Below are 16,871 nucleotides of genomic sequence, written 5' to 3'. Positions count from 1 at the left end.
CATGCAGTATAAGAAAATGAAGCTGTTCTGCATATAAGTTTTGCATGTGTCCCTTTGGAAGGACTTGAATCCTTGAAATTATTATGTTGGCAACTTAGTATAAGGTTAAAACTACTTCATACACAAAGCCATAATTTGTCCTTTGAGAAAAATCTTAACTTTGTGGGGTTTTTTCTTTTTCCTGCCTCAGGCACAAGGCGAAATTTAAGAAATGACTTACTAGTGGCAGCAGATTCGATTACCAATACCATGTCTTCTCTGGTGAAAGAGCTAAACTCAGGTGCGTGAGGCTTAAGAGCATGGATCACGGTACAGTCATTTAACATATATTTAAAAATAAATAAAAGGGAGCTGAAGAAAAAACACCTAAATGGAGTTCTGGATATTTTTGTATTTTATGGAAAGAAAACCTAAAAGTGGTAATTTTGAAAGCTACAGACATCCAGATGCAATTAAAGCTTTGACTTTTTTTTCAGAAAATAACATTTTGGTGCATCTTAATTATTTTTAAAAAGGTGTCAGTAGCACAACAGTGCACCTGTATCCTGATGTGCAATATCCAAGTTCTCCTGAGTCTAGATTTCTGGAGGTGCCAAATGGCATATACGTGGTATCCTTTTTCGCAACATATGCAAATGTCTGCAGAGGCTCTATTATGCTGTACCGCCACAGAAGCAAGAGGTGGCTCTGTAAATAGAGAGAGAACATATGGCCACAGCATCCATGTTGCCTGAAACATACTGGTGTATTCACAGTTGAGAGATATTGGAATTCTAACTTGGAGAAACAGGAGAATATTTAGAGAAATGAACCAAGCCTACTAGCACACGTGAAAATTAAATGTAGCCATAATCACTTTTGTGGCTCACAGAGATGGGCAGCGAGACGGAGAGTAACGTGGATTCTGAGTTTGGACGGACTCATTTTGATGATCTTGTTCCATCACCGACTTCTGAAAAGGCTTTCCTTGCACAAATCCATGCCCGGAAGCCAGGATATATTCACAGTGCAGCTGCCACTGGCACCATTCGCAGTGACATGTGGGTACCTTCTCTATTTTTTTAATTCATTTTGTATTGAAATTATGATATTTCCCCCCAATAACATAACTAAATCTAACTGGGGGGAGGCTCTTTGCCTACACAATAATAATGAGCTCTCTAAGCTAAAGGAGTCACGGCAAGAAGTGATCAGTTAATACTCTTGATTCCAATCTGAGACTTTTGTGAGCCCATAATAAGAGGCGACTTTACTGGATTTCCATTAGGAAATTCAGCAGCTGAGCCTTTTTATTTATGAAGTTTTGCTAGAGTACAGTTGGCAAATTTTAATGGTTTAACATAGAGCTGGCTGAAAGATGACAATTCTGTTTTACGACAACTTTCAAGATTTCAAAATTTGTTTTTGTTGCACTGTGGAATGAAAACAAAGCCTTTCAAAGGTTTTCACAAGTTAGAGTTGTATTGAAACCTCCATTTTCAGATCAAAAGGGTCTCTCTCTTTCTCTGTCTCACCCACCCTGGACTATCCCATCTAAACCTTCATTGAAATCAGTGTCTTCAAGAAATGTTTTGCTGTCAATGAAATGGCATGTTTCATCAGAAACTTTTCAATGAACTCTAATTTAGGGCCCGATCCAAAATCGACTGAAGTCAATGGGAGTCTTTCCATTTACTCCATTAGGCTTCGGCTCAGATCCATAGAGCCAAATCTTACTGTCAAGGAAGCTTTTGAGAACTTTTATCATTGACTTCAATGGGAGCATGATTGGACTGCGAATGCTCATTTAGTAGGGCATGTCCCTTAATCTCTTTCATGGGTGCTAAATCACTGCAGAGGTGGAACTTGAGGAAGGGCTGCAAAAATAAAAATAACTTCAAGAAAATGTACATGGAGTTGAAAACATAGATCCTGCTTTCCTCTCTGTTTTCATTAAAATAGGGAAGTTCTTTTAACATTGAATGTAATTCGTCTTAGGAGGCTATTTATTAATAATTGTCTTTAGGGTTACAGAAGATGGAGACCCCTATGTTAGAGCAGATGATGAGAACTATGAAAACGACTCTGTCCGCCAGCTGGAAAATGAGCTCAAGATGGAGGAATATCTGAAACAAAAGTTGCAGGATGAAGCCTACCAGGTAAGAAAGGAACCCACCAAATAGTCCCCTGGCTTAAAAAGGATATTGTGCTGCAGTAGGCAACCATCTGCAATTTCTTGTCAGTGGCTAGTGCTTCCAGATTTTAAAAATATATTATTCTCAAAACTCTCCCCTCTCATGCCTCCCCTAGATAGATAGATAGATAGATCTTACACACACAAACGCACACACAAAGTGCTCAGAAAGAGCTCATCAATTGACTTGCTTAAGGCTGACATTAACCTTCACAAGGTCATTAGCTAATCCTTCATAATTGCCACTGCCAATCAATTTCTACCAAGCCTCTCACACAAGAATGCTTTGTATTGTAGAGACGGTATGCATGTTGAGCTCAGTTTTTTGTTTAATAACATAAAGCATCTATGATGTTCTCTCCATGTTAGGGGACTGGAGCCACTGAACCAGTCCTTTTAAAATAGGATGTTTTTGTCATCATCTAGGATGGGGGAAAGGGTCTGGAGTGAGTCACATGAGATCTCAAAGGTCCAACTGCTGCATCTGGTGAAACAGGGCAGTGAGGGCTCAGCCTGGGGGACCTGGCTTGTGAATAAGTGACCTGGTGATTAGCAAAGTGCACCTGAAGCTTCAAGAGCTGCAAGGGGTTTAAAGCCAACTGGCCCTGCACGTTTGGACTCTCAAAGTATCTTGCCTGTCTAGTAAATGATGTGCACGTTTGCATGGTGGAAGAGATCGGTGCCTGTTTTAAGTTACTCCTCCTCTGATCATCCAGATGTAAAAATCAGAGTGAACCAGATTTTAAAAATGTCTATTGGCTCACATCAGGGTTGCCATTGGTTCTGAATTTCATAGTTTTTACATAAATCTGCTGTACAAGACTACGTAGCTCACAGAAAGTCATTTCATCGTGATGGTCTTTGAGGACACAATGACATTTCATCCTCATCCTTGCTATGCAACGTCTCAATATGGCAACAATGGGCAACACCTCAATGTTCTGCCAGTGTTTTTACCCAGGATAACAAATGACAAAAGGGGGTAGTCCTTAGGTTTCTGCTGAGTAAGTGGAACTGCTACTGCTGAGTTAGAACATGGAAAGCAATGATTGTATTATGTAGCAGGAACACTTTAACAATGACATCGGCCAAGCATTATGTCATTAATTTCTCTACTTCTACGGACACTCCATTTTTTCAATAAAGGGAACAGTGTAATGATCTGGCCAATATTAGTACCTCGCAGCACAGCTCCATTAACAAATACATGTTTTTAAACTTGCATGAATAGTCACACTAATTACAATGGGATTACGCAAATGCATAAAATTAAGAGAGGGGAGGGAGCCTGCAGAATTACTTTGTGAGGTGGGAGAGAGAAATTTTGTCAGATACCTTTCAGTATTGTTGCTTCCTCCAAAATTGGCTTTTATGTTGTAGTCCAAAATAGTCCCAGAAAGACAACGTGTTAAATCCTGTCCCCATTGAAGTCAATGGAAAACTTCATTGGGGCAGGATTTCACAAAGAGTGAATATTAAACCTGGCTTGTTTCCACTTGGGAAAAAAAATAGAAATTAAAACCAGAAAAGAACTAACTTTTTAAAAAATGATTAAATTGGATGATATGAAATGTTCATCCCAGAAGAAGAGTTCAGTCTGTTAACTTTTCCTGAGGAAACTTAACACTTTGCCTCTAAGCTGTAGAGTTCTACTCAGAAATTATTTGATAACAGAAAACATTTGTTTACTAGAAAACATTTTCAAGTGATGACCATGGCTCCTAGTATGCAAACCTTCAATTGTGTTAGTAGCCCTTACTAACATGAATGGTGCCATTGGGAGTACTTGAGTAAGAGCTGCTAGGATGAATAAGAGTTAGCAAGGTTATGTCCTTCTGAGTCATTAGAACATCTGATGTGGCCTTGGCTCTCTTCTCTGGTTTGGGATTAATGCATAGTATTTCATTATTGAAGATCTTTTTCCACTGATATCCCTGGATAGTCTTTAAAGTCAAAGAACACAGAGCTAGTTTTATCTATATTTTTAAAGAAAGAAGAAAAAGCCAGTACATTTATTTTTCAAGTGTTCCAGGGAATGGTGGTGGGAAGAACTGTGAAGTTTGAATCCAGCCTCTAGAATGTAATATGGTATTTCTTACTGATCATGTTCATAAAAATTTCCCATTTGACTAGATAACCTAAAACAAATGATGGCTGTAGTTGCTCTCATAATACAACTGTCAACTGAAAAAAATCTGATAAGAAAATTACTGCTACTAGGCTTACAGTATCCTTTGTTGGTTCAAGAATGATATTATATGTATTTCTCTGTCTCACTGTATGTAATAGCAGTACTTTTAGATGGACAGGTAGACTTATTATTGCATAAGAGATGATGGCACAATACCCAGTGTTTTTGGTCTGTGTGACCTTCAAGCAAGCTTTTGCAAATGAAACTCTGAGACACTAGAGTTTAAATGGAACCAGATTGTCTGCAAAGAGAGTGCTTTTCTGCTATGTGGCAGCAGCAAACCTCATGGTACAAGAGAGAGTCTGTGACAAGAAGCCTCAAAAGCATCATCTTTTTCCACTTCCTCTTAAGCATGTAGCAAATAACAAGTGTTATCAGGAGGAACACATTTAATGCACAAACCTAAACGCTAACAGCGCTTACCCTCCCATGTCAGTTAGCAGATATGGTCTTGTTATAGTTTCTTGCTGAATGTATTGTATGAGACAGTTTTCCTTAGTCTGATTTCCTGTCCCCATTATTGTTCTCTCTTATTTCCTCTCTTGTGCATGGCTTTATTCCAAATAATACACTGGCCTGCCTGCTCACTGGCTTAACTTGTCATCTTCTTGTTTTATGTCCTTTGTTATCTACAGGTCAGTTTGCAAGGTTGAGTGCAATATCCTTCTATCACTCTCCTCTCAAGTAAGTATTACCTTAATATAGGAGAATCTTTTCAGCTGGAAACTTGTAATTCAGATACACTGCGCCTTCTACTTCATGTGAACGCATGACGATGCTGTTTCCTCCCTTGCTTATTTCCAGACATCCAAGCATGAATTATCTCTAAACCATGCCTAATAAGCCATCAAAAGTGTGGTCAAAGTCCTGAGGATCATCCCCACACACTCTTTTATTTTATTACCTTACTCTGTTATGCAGGAGGGCAAATGGTCTTCTCGGCTATCAATGACAATGCATTAAGTGGCCATGGGAGAGAGAGAATGATCCAGTGATTAGGACGCTAGTTTGGAATTCAGGAGACAGGGGTTCAATTCCTTGCTGTATGCGTCAGTTCCCTCTGTGTACTTCCCTGACTCACTGGGGTGTTGTGTAGATAAATACATTACAAATTGTGAGGTACTTCAGGAATGGGTACCATACACAGGTGCCGACTTTCTGATTTCCCAGGTGAGTGCCCCACCCTGACCCCACTCCTTCCCCCAAGGCCCCGCCTCTTCCCCCCCGTTCTGCTCCCTCCCTCGAGCACGCCCCACCATAGACAACTGGTACTTCCCATACTGAGGGGGCACTATCTAAAGGGGAGGTGTCAAGGTTTCCTCCCCCACTCTGAACTTTAGAGTACAAATGTGGGGACCTGCATGGACACTTCTAAGCTTAATTTACTAGCTTAGATCTGGTAACACTGCCACCAGCCAGAGGTCAGTGTCTGGCACACTCCCTGTCCCCCCAAAACCTTCCCTGGGGAACACAGATCCAAACCCCTTAGATCTTAAACACAAGGAGAAATTAACCATTCCCCCCTCCTTTCCCCCACCACTCCTGGTGAGTCCAGACCCAATTCCCTGAATCTTAAGACAAAGAAAAATCAATCAGGTTCTTAAAAAAGAAAGCTTTTAATTAAAGAAAAAGAAAGGTAAAAATCATCTCTGTAAAATCAGGATGGAAAATGCTTTACAGGGTACTTAAATTTATATAGCCCAGAGAAACCCCCTCTAGCCTCAGGTTCAAAGTTACAGCAAACAGAGGTAAAAATCCTTCCAGCAAAAGAAACATTTACAGGTTGAGAAAACAAACATAAGACTAACACGCCTTCCTGGCTAGTTACAAATTTGGAACATGAGACTGATTCAGAAAGATTTGGAGAGCCTGGATTGACGTCTGGTCCCTCTCAGTCCCGAGAACGAACAACCACCAAAACAAAGAACACAAAACAAAGACTTCCCTCCACCAAGATTTGAAAGTATCTTGTCCCCTTATTGGTCCTCTGGTCAGGTGTCAGCCAGGTTTACTGAGCTTCTTAACCCTTTACAGGTAAAAGAAACATTAACCCTCAACTATCTGTTTATGACAGGATGTCACGTGACCAGTCACGTTTCCCCTCCCCACGCCAACCCCCCCATGCCCATCCCAGGGCCACCACGCATGTTACCTGCGCCTGGCCCCCCGGCACATTCTGGCACTCTCCCTGGCGTGAGGAAGCCGCGGTGGGGAGCGGGAGAGAGACGCTTCTAACACCGGCCTCTCCCGATCACTGCTCTGCAGCCCAGCAGCTGGCTGGGAGAGCCTGGCTGGGGAGGCAGCTTCCACTCCCTGCCCAGACTTGGCTGCTGGGGACTGCGGCTGAACAAGCCAGAAACGTCCCGGGGGTTGTGGGGGCTCCGGCTCGCTCGCCCTGCTTCCTAGCACCTGAGCCCAGATGGGGACTGGAAGCTGCCTCCCCAGCCAAGCTCTCTCAGCCAGCCACCAGCCCGCCACACTGCAGAGCCGTGTCCCAGCAGCCAGAAGGGGCTGATCCCACCACTTTTGTTCTTGCACGCCCCCCACCCCCACCCCCCGTCCCTTCCACTCCCCGGCATCTGGGGATGTCCCCCCGACGCATTGCCCAGCCCCACCCTTGATCTGCCTCTTCCTGCCCCCGCTCCTCCTCTTCCCCTTCACCCCCCCCCCGCAGTGCCTCCTGCATACCACTGAACACCTGATCGCTGGTGGGCGGGAGGCACTGGGGGGAGCAGAGGAGGGGCCCACCGGGTGCTGAGCACTCACTATTTTTTTCCATGGGTGCACCAGCCTGGAGCACCCGTGGAGTTGGCACATATGGTGCCATATAAGTGCTTAAGATGGATAGTACTCATGTATCAAATGCCATTACCCACAACTATCACTAAGTACCCATCATCTCTAATGAAGTACAGTTTGTCACTTTTGAGCTTAGCCAGTGCCCCAGTATGACATTAAGGAGCATTTTGCCTTGCCGGTGGAGCCATTTGCAGATGAGAAGTAAAACCAGTGACTATGCCACCTCTAGCAGGAGTTTAAGTTATGAAAGTAGGCTTCCTAGACAAATTCTAACACAATGAAATAGATTTCCACTATTTAAATCCCATCTAGAGTTTCAAATGTATATGGGAGCATCTTCTCTTTCTGTTCCAAGTAGTGTTGATGTGCACTGTTAAGTGGCTGCCATGTGTCATCTGAGAAGAGGCTGCATTTTAGTAATTGGCAAAGTACTTCTTGTTTATATCAGTTTGATGGCAAAATTTGGCCCTCTGCTACTGGTGTGCAATTCCCAGTGAGTTTATTAGGAGTGATATGCCTGTAACTGATGCTAGAATTTGGGCCTTTGTTTGTAAAGCACTTTGGGGGATGGGAATTAAAAGCTGCTATTTATTTTTTTAAAGCCCTCTCTCAAATAATAGTGTTGAAAGCCATCAGTGGGACAAAAAACAAACAGCAATCCAACAAAATATCACAACACTGAATAAGTATACACCACGACACATGTTCCTATTTCCATACCCCCATCAGGTTATACTCACCTCCTCAGCAGCCTTGGTATGTGCCTGGAAAGTGAGCAGCTATAGAAACACATTTTTTTCTTGCAACATACTAGAATTGTTAGTTACCAGTCAAGTTTCTAGATTATGAAAACAGATCACGCTGCAATAATGAATGTCTGTAGAAGTATAGAGAGTTCAAATGTTCATGTAGCATATGCTTTTATATACATTATTATAAATAAAAATTATAGTGGGTGAAACATGCTGATAAAGTAAAAAATTATCTGAAACCCTGTCTCAAATTCAGGTAAAACTTTTCTTTTTAAAATTTTAATTATTTATTTATGTTTGTTTAAAAAAGTTCAGGTAACTTCTTTTAATATTTTAACTTTAGCGAACCCCTGCACATTCTGCTTCCAGCTAGAAACACCAAGGCTAAGATATTGTTGTAAGAAAAGCCAAGATACAAAAAAGTACAGATTATCTGAAAATGTGCATCCCCGCCCTGGTTGGTGGGCTCGGAAGGATCAGTTAGCATCTCATCTCCTGGCTCTTTTCTGAAACATTTGAAGTTAGCGCAGCCCGTGATGGGTGGGATTTCGGAAAGCGCTCTGTGTTGACTTAACTCTGCTTCTGTTGCAGTCTATGGTAAAACACCTGTTGACCTCAGTGGGCGCAGTTAGGCCAACTCTGAGCATTTAGAAAATTCCATCCTCTGAGGGAAAACTTGGCCACATTGAAAGCGATGGCAAAACTACTGTTGACTTCACTGGAGTCAGGATTTCACCCTCTCCTTTTATCCTAAAACAGCAAACTGTGTTTCATCAATGTCACATCTTCACAGGATTGTGTGATACAATCTAAAATAGCCCCCTCAAGTAGTGGATAGAATCCATAGTATGTAAGCCAATTTACTTCAGGGAAAAACAATGTATCCTTTGTACTTTATTTGTTATTAATATTTCATCACTTTGGAAAGAGAAACCCCAAACAGTTTATACAGGCTGCAGTGGTTAAAGCACTAGCTTGAGTCCTGCCAACTGCGTAACTGTAGCAAGGGGCTGTCAGATCTGCATTTCTGTTTCTTGGGAACCCCTGCTGTTGACTATAAAAAGCAGTTATTTTTAGAGATCGTATTAGCCAACAAATTCTGTATAGAAATACTATCAGCATTGTATTGCACAGGTATTAGGTGAAAGGCCAAGTGATTTTTCTACCCCAAAACAATAATCCCCTGGATCTGCTCTTATAAAATGAAGTTTATTAAGAAGAATGAGAGGACAAGTCAGACCAGTGCATTATAGACATGAATACAATTATATGATTGACAGACTGTCACAGAACTCCATTCGTTTCCTGATTTATAAAGCTATACACGTCATCATTATTATTTAAAATTATTATATCCTATTTGCATTTTGGAATAATGCTACAGGAAAGTCTCTGGAAGTGATCCTGAAAACATCTGGTATAAATATAACAAATGCAGTCTCAAGAGAGCAAGTGGGTTCTTGTAACATATAAAATATAATTTAATCATGTTTTCAATATAAGTTTTTCATATTAAAATAAGTGGCGATTATTTTTATATACCGTGTGTGTGTGTGTGTGTGTGTGTGTAAATATATATAAATGGAGCAACAGACTAACATTGTCTAAGCACAAGGTGAAAAGTGGTTTCAGCTTTCACTAGATGAATCTAAAAATAGAACTTGAAATTGTCTGAGCATAAAAATTTTTAAGTTATTTTACTTAAAATAGTGTTTAGGTCTAATCTGGTTCCCATAGCTGCCAGTGGACTTTTGCCAATGACATCAATGGGAACAGAAGCAGGCCACTACTGAATGCAGGTGTGACATATTAAAGAGGGGTAAGATGTGGTGTGAGTGTGGTCCCATGTGAACTTCAACTTATTGTACTTTTTAAAGCAATAATCTTTGGTGGTGATGCCATGGCAACATTTACTCAGTCACATCCAGTTCATTTTTCAATGAATGCTTATTGTTTTTAAAACAATTGTAAGGTGTGTAAAGCTCCTGAAAGCCATGCTTAAGGTACTAGCATGTAGAAGAGTATAGGGAGAAGGGGATTCTTTATTAAGTCTCACTTTAAATTATTTTTATTTGCATTTTCGTTCTCTGCAAGAGTTGAGAGCCAAATCCAACACCCATTGATGTCAATGGGAGTATTTTCCTTTGACTTCAGTGGGTTTAAATCAGGCCCTAAATTATGAATGTAAAAGGAACAATTTGCCCATATGTTCCACCCAGGCATATTACACTCAACTCAAAAAAGAAGCTAGAAATGCCAAACATGTCTTGCTTTTAGATCTCTGTGAGACTTTAAAGCAAGAGAAGTGGGAAGAAAGTTCAGTAGTTTTATTTTATGAATGTTTAAAGTCAGAAACATCACACATGCACACTAGATTCTTTTGGGTAGATTTTTTTCAGATGCATTTTAATGATGTTTTGGTTAAGAGTATATTTGTTTAGGACACCTTACTCGACTGGAACTCAATAGACCTTGTAAGCTCCACAAGCCAAGTAGCTTTAGATCCACAAACTTAATAGGTACAGTGACAGTGATAGACTCAGGGAGTCTCTCTATTAAGGTTATCAAAGAGACGGTTAAAGGGTAACTTGATCACAGGCTATAAGTGCCTACCTGGGGAACAGAAATTTGATAATAGAGAGCTCTTCAGTCTAGTAGGTAAAGGCATAACAACATCTGATGGCTTGAAGTTGAAGCTACACAAATTCAGACTGGACCTAAAGCACAAATTTTGAACAGAGGATAATTAGCCATTGGCACAATTTACCAAGGATTGTGGTGGATTCTCCATTTGAAATCAAGATTGGATGTTTCTCTAAAAAATATGCTCTAGTTCAAATAGGAATTAATTCAGCGAAGTCCTATGGCCTGGGTTATACAGGAGGTCAGAGTAGACAATCTCAGTGGTCCCCTCTGGCCTTAGAATCTATGAATCCTATGAAGAAAAAAAAATCATGAAAGGATGTGTACAATTAAGTCAGCACTATTTAAAGCCACCAAGATTAGGAGACTTCTCTCTTCCTTTGTGCATTTTTAAGTGTGTCTGCCACACTTGTCTAGGGGTGAGAATGCCACTGCGCTAGGGAGTCCTAAGCATGGGTCCAGAACCAATAAACTTACATGTAGAGCTGAGCAAATAAGTGATTTTTTTGGTTTGGTGCCTGAACCGGGGGGGGGGGGGTGGAGGCTGGGAGGGATGGACGGTTGCTTTGAACCAAACTGAAAAATTTAGTTTTTCTCATAAAAACAAAAACCAATTGAATACAACATTTCAAATGTTGATTTGAATCAACACAAATGACATTGCCAAAGGAAATGTCAATTTGAAAAAAAAATGTCAGAACGGTTCATTTTGACATATTTGAAATGTTTGTTTTCAGATGTTTTTTTCAGCCAGAACTATGTCGAATTTGACCCAGACTTGCAAATAGTTTCGGGGCCCCGAAGAATGTAACTTTCTCAGCAAATTTAATACTTGCCAAAAAAAATTGCATTTAGCTTTACTTATGTGTTCTGCTGGCAAAACTTGTAGCATCCCAAAGCCAAATAGTTCAAGGCTTATATATTATTCTAAAAAGGCACATTAAATATAAAAATAGCATTACATGGAACATTAAGTTTGAAAAAAAATCAAGCTCTCACTATGTAATAAATTTCAAAAGTTAGGTTATTCCCATCCTGGTATATTAACTGAGCTACAGACCACATGTGTAATATTTTCTTTTTGTCTTTAATATGACTCTTAATGTATTATTCTTTATTAGTAGTTTATAACATAAAAACGTCAGATGTGCAATGTGGCCAAATTAACTTAACGTTCAGTGCATGATTTTTCAACTTTAATGTTGCATGAATACTAGGATTTTTTAATCATTAAATTATACTACAACAGGAAATAAACTGTGGATGAAGTTATAAATACTGGGGGGGAAGAGGACTCCGCCATTACTAATCACTTGAGCTTCAACTTGTGATTGATTATGTCATTAGTAGAATCCTTCAGTGTATTTATAATTCTGTAATTCAGTGGCACTCATTTCTTGTATACAACCATCTCTTCATCCCAATGCCAGGTCTGGAACAAAAAGAAGCATCCTGGAAATCTATAATAACCCCTTCTCACACCCACAAATATTCATCTAAGGCACAGAGTGTGTACAGTAAATTAAAAATTTACTGAATTATATACATGCTATAAATGGATCTTAATGTTCTGGCCGCCTCACACATCACTCATACTTTGCTCTTGTGGATTATAATGATGCCATCAAAAACTATGAGCTGTAACTATATTTATATATCCTTAAAATTACCTAAATAAGAATCAACCTAAACTGCAAATTGAATCTTTGAGGTTTAAACAAATTCAGATAACTGCCCTCTTCCACTCCAAGCTTTAGCCTGATATAATAGGAAAGGATCCATTGTCCATAGATTGCCATCCCATATGTTACCATCAGCAGTACTGCAGGTAATTTGACTGTACTAAATAGTTCAGGGAAAGAGGATAAGATAATTTCTACTGTGTGCAGGAGGTGCATAATCCCTTTAACTTTGAAGTGGGGAGGTATAAAGAGGAGGAGAGAACTATGCTCCCCAGGAGGAATATATCAAAAGAACGTGTTCCCTGTGTTGCCCAAAACTAGTTCCTCAGATACACCTTGGAACATCAAAAGTTTTCCATCACAAAACAGTTCTAGAAACACAGGATGCCATTGATTGCGCAGGATAAGAAAGCACTCATCAAAGAGGAGCATCCTGCTTAAGAGAGGTACAATCCAGCATTATTTTTGAGCTAGTTACATTCTCTGCAGATCAACTTTTACACCCATAAGATGAAATTCACCTGAGAGTGTAGGTTGAGTGCAAGGTTCTCCACCCTGCTTAAATTCCCATGTGGGGGCTGTCAGGGGAGGTGCTGCTAGCCAAGTGGCTGCACTTGAGTATCCTGCACCTCCTGCACACAGTAGAAATTATCTCCACACCAGCCCAGCCAGCATGGAGGGCTACACCTTGGAGCAGGAAATGGGAGTATCAAGAGCTCTGTGTTTATGAAATTCCAGTTGCCCCAGTACCCTGTATAAATAGTGCAGAAGGTTTCAGGCCACTACTCATATCCACCAGTGCAGAGCAGTCCTAAATTCTGCCCCTGTTTTGTGGGAGTCGATTCTAACTCTTCTGTAATTTCACCTGCATAGAGCTTGAATAGTTGAGGTTTACATAGATATAGTGGGTTTCACCTTTAATATCTAAGTTGTAACCAAGAGAATTGGGTGGCTTTTTGTATTCTTGATAATGCAGCATGTGAAGAGTTTGTTTGAAATGTTTGCGTGTGTGTGTTTTAAGACAACTTTCCCTTTCAAAAGTTCTTCTAAATGTTGTTTAGCAGGCAAGCTGCAGTCAGACAGACAACGAAAGCTATGTAAGAACTGACGATGAGGAGAGCTGCATTCGAACCGATGACGAAGAAAACCTGGCTGCAAACTTCACAGAAGAATGGAACCAACAAGTGCAGCATCTCTTGACAAAAAAATCAAATGACTAACTAATTTCCGAGGACTGTAGCACAGTACTTTTGTTCTAAGAGTTCTAGTTTGTAGGTGTGTGTTTTGAGAAAAAGACTTTTGTTTAAAGCTAACTTATATTAGCTACATCTTCTGTAACATGGCTCATTACCGATGAAGAAAGCAGGCTGAAACGTGTGCTGCTCTTACAAATAATAGCAGTATCAACAAAACATGTAAACCCTTTGCACACGATGTTGAACCTATTCAGTTTACAATTACAATACTGTTTATAGATTTCAATTTGATTTCTGAATACGTCAAGATTTTAGTAGAACAGTTTACTATACACTGTAAATTTTTCTTTCACAGAAGAAATAAAAAAGCTACAATTATGCAGTTAACACTGAATGATTATACTCCTGAGTGTATATATTTAGTAGCCCAAAAGCAAAGTATCAGACTATGTTTGCAATTTGTTTTAAAGTCTTTTACATAAAAGACTTGTACAAAATGCACTAAAAAAACCCTCTAATTTAGGGCTAACGTGTAACTTAGGAATGTTTTCTTTCAAAGTAATCTAACAAATCAGCCATAGAAGTTAGTGTAAATATTTTTTTTCCAAATAGATATCATATACAAAAGGCAACATTCAAATTATATAGAATCTAGTTTTTAAATCAGCACAGATCTTCTTAAAACTGTGAACTATGTTTTGAAATACTCGTTACTAAAGCTGTTTATAAACCACAGGTGCCATAAGATCCCTAAACTGACTGAAGTTATGTATAATCTTCCATGGTATTGTTTCATTGATGTTTTAGCTTTAGTAAACGTGTTCAACAAATCAGCTCTTTCCATTTTTCCCCTTCCCCATCATGTTATTTTTGAGGCCTTCAGCTTTAAATATATAGGCTTAAAGTGCGCTTTCAATTGTTTCCTTTCATTTCCAAATGTGTATTGCCTTAGCCAGCCACCAGATGTTCTGCATGCGTTCTTGGAAATATGTAGTGAGACTCATGGAGCTGAATGGAGACTTAGCAATCAGTGAAATGCATAAGGAAAACAGAGTTGTTTTTGAAAGAACAGGGATAGGGTTACAGAACTAGCGTATTGTCTCTGCTAGTAACTCTTTAACTTTTTATCTTACCCAGGGGAAAATTATGAGAGAAAGTGGGCCTTTTCGATCATGCAGGATAACAAATTGAAAATGTTAGTTGTACAGTGCTTGCCTTGCCCTTACTACTATCCTAAATGTAGTTTTGACCAGAGTTTGAAGTGAAATAGCTGGTAATATCTCACATAGGACATTACTTAGGAATGAAGTGACACTGTCTTGCAGCCCTGAAAATTCTAGGTTTTCATACAGATAGACCACACCTGGCATGGTCGGTCTTCAGTGAGTGATGAGGTACTGATGTAAAACAGGTGAAAGCATGTCTGTCTAACCTTTCTTTCATGGTAACATTTTAGAATGTGTCCTGGATTGCTCCATAGCTTGTCCCAATAAATTCACTCGCTATATGTCTGTACGCGATCTTTAGTCGCATGGCTGTTTCACTGAGATTGAGTGTTAGGGAATGTATATCTGTATGAAAGAGTTACTGCTTTTTTTTACTTTCATACAGTATTATTGCTTATACAGACCCCTTGCCCACATCTCCTTGTATATCTGAGCCTGGTCTCAGATACCCAAATTGACACTCCTGCAACTAGCTATCTTCACGTAGGCTTCCCCGCACTCCTCCCAATCATTGGTCTTTGCTTCTGTGGTATAGGCCAGCCTGAAAAGGTAGGCACCATACCTATGATGGTATATGTCTCCTACAGCCTCTTCTCAGGAATGGGTGAGCCTTCCATTAGTGCCTAGCACTCAACCCTGAAAACTACTACAGTGAAGTTACAGCCAATGCTGTCAGCTCAGGATTCAAGTCAAGCATTTCCTGAACACAGACAAAGTGAGCTAGCACACAACTACGTGCCATGGCTGACTGATTCAACAACCTATGTTACGTTTAACGGCATCTAGATTAGCTACCTTACGTAACTCCCATGTCTGTGTACACGTCATCATCATCATGCTGAAAGTAAGTGCAATAGTATAAATCCATTGCCAGGGCTCCAGGATTAATATAATGAAAAATGTTGACAAACCAACCAGTTTTCTCTCAGGCTGGTGTTAGCAAGGCAATCCCAGACAGAGTTCTAGTGACCTCTTCCACTTTAGAGCTCTGAGATGAAGCACTTTTTAGTTGGCTCTCCGAATCTCTAATTTAAGCTTTTGTTGTTGTTTTCCCCCCCGCCCCCCCAGTGGTAAAGCTGGCTACATTTTACACAGTTGGTCTTTGACTGTTTGTCAGATATTATTTTGGTTGTGACAAAGTTACAGAAATGGTCCCCAGTAGTAGCCTTTTCTAACTACAAATGCCCAACCACAGCAGTCAAAACTCCCTGAGAGGTTGACTGTCATAGGAGGGAAGGACTACTCAGTAGTTTGCAATCAGGACACAGGGATGTAAAGATAAATAGGGTTCTTGAATGTTGAAAGTTGAGGAGGAGAATAGGTTATCTGTAAGTAGTAATGTTAACTAACCTGCATAATAAGGTGTGTGGCCTTTGTTGTGATATATGTATTTTCTTATATGCATGAGCCAAATTGTTGAATCATTATTTAGCACAGGTGTCTGCCTTTACTTTTAGTCATCTTCTCCCATCCTTATTAATTCTTGGCAATTATTGTAGATAGACCTTGTAAATATTGCAACCTCAGGTTGCTGCAATCTCATAGGTTCAATTCAGCAGAAGGAGCCATGAACAACAAGCACTCCACTGTGTCCTGAAGAGAGAGGGCATTTTTATCTTTGAACCAAAAATGTATGAAGAGTTACATCTTGAGGCTAACAACTGTAAGACATTTTTAAACTACTGTACTTGACACCACTTGAGACAGATGTAGAGACACTAAAGATTTCACACTATTCATTGGTATTGTAACAGAACTACTATTGTATGGGTTTTTTGTATTGCTGTTAAGTATTGTTTTGTGTGTGTGTTGGAACCTACTGGGGACATGTTATATTTTGAAGTGATTAAACTATTTAATTGTGTGTCTATATTTTGGAATGGAATTATTTCTTCATTAAAAAGGATTTTTAAAAATAATTTACCAAGACTCATGTTTGGGATTTATTTTGATATTAGCATGTCTGTTTCCTGAAGCTAGAGTGGGGCTTCCTTCTGGAATAAAGGAAAGCAGCATTGTCTGGTTCAGTGATCTTCAACTCTTTCTTTCCCACAACCAAAAATTCATTGCTTTTTTAAATTGTGACTCCACATTACAGAATCCTTCACACCAGCTTCCCTCGTGCTTCAAAAATGTCACTGATTTCTGCAGTGATCTAGGTAGTTCCTTTCATTCTCCCCATTCTGGTTGCTTGCATGCTGAGTAGCTC

The 16,871-nt window shown here is 39.8% G+C and overlaps 1 protein-coding gene across 13 annotated transcripts in view; it reads left to right on the top strand.

The window, feature by feature from the left end:
* DTNA (dystrobrevin alpha) overlaps positions 1-16,580 on the top strand; it is a 299,292-nt gene extending 282,712 nt beyond the window's left edge. For 11 of the 13 annotated variants that reach the window (XM_045004598.1, XM_045004596.1, XM_045004601.1 and 8 more), the window contains 4 exons: positions 191-280; positions 872-1,040; positions 2,006-2,138; positions 13,302-16,580. In XM_045004598.1, the coding sequence (XP_044860533.1) occupies positions 191-280; positions 872-1,040; positions 2,006-2,138; positions 13,302-13,460 (551 nt within the window). In that variant the 3' untranslated portion in view covers positions 13,461-16,580. Of the gene's footprint in view, positions 1-190; positions 281-871; positions 1,041-2,005; positions 2,139-4,999; positions 5,049-13,301 lie in introns of all 13 variants that reach the window. The other 2 variants (XM_045004591.1, XM_045004603.1) reach the window with 1 other exon arrangement.
* Positions 16,581-16,871: the final 291 nt, after the last annotated feature.

Source organism: Mauremys mutica, chromosome 2 (assembly GCF_020497125.1).
Source record: "Mauremys mutica isolate MM-2020 ecotype Southern chromosome 2, ASM2049712v1, whole genome shotgun sequence".
Lineage (NCBI taxonomy): Eukaryota > Metazoa > Chordata > Testudines > Geoemydidae > Mauremys > Mauremys mutica.
Note: the sequence above shows the minus strand (reverse complement) of the source record. Positions and strands in the feature narration are given on the sequence as shown.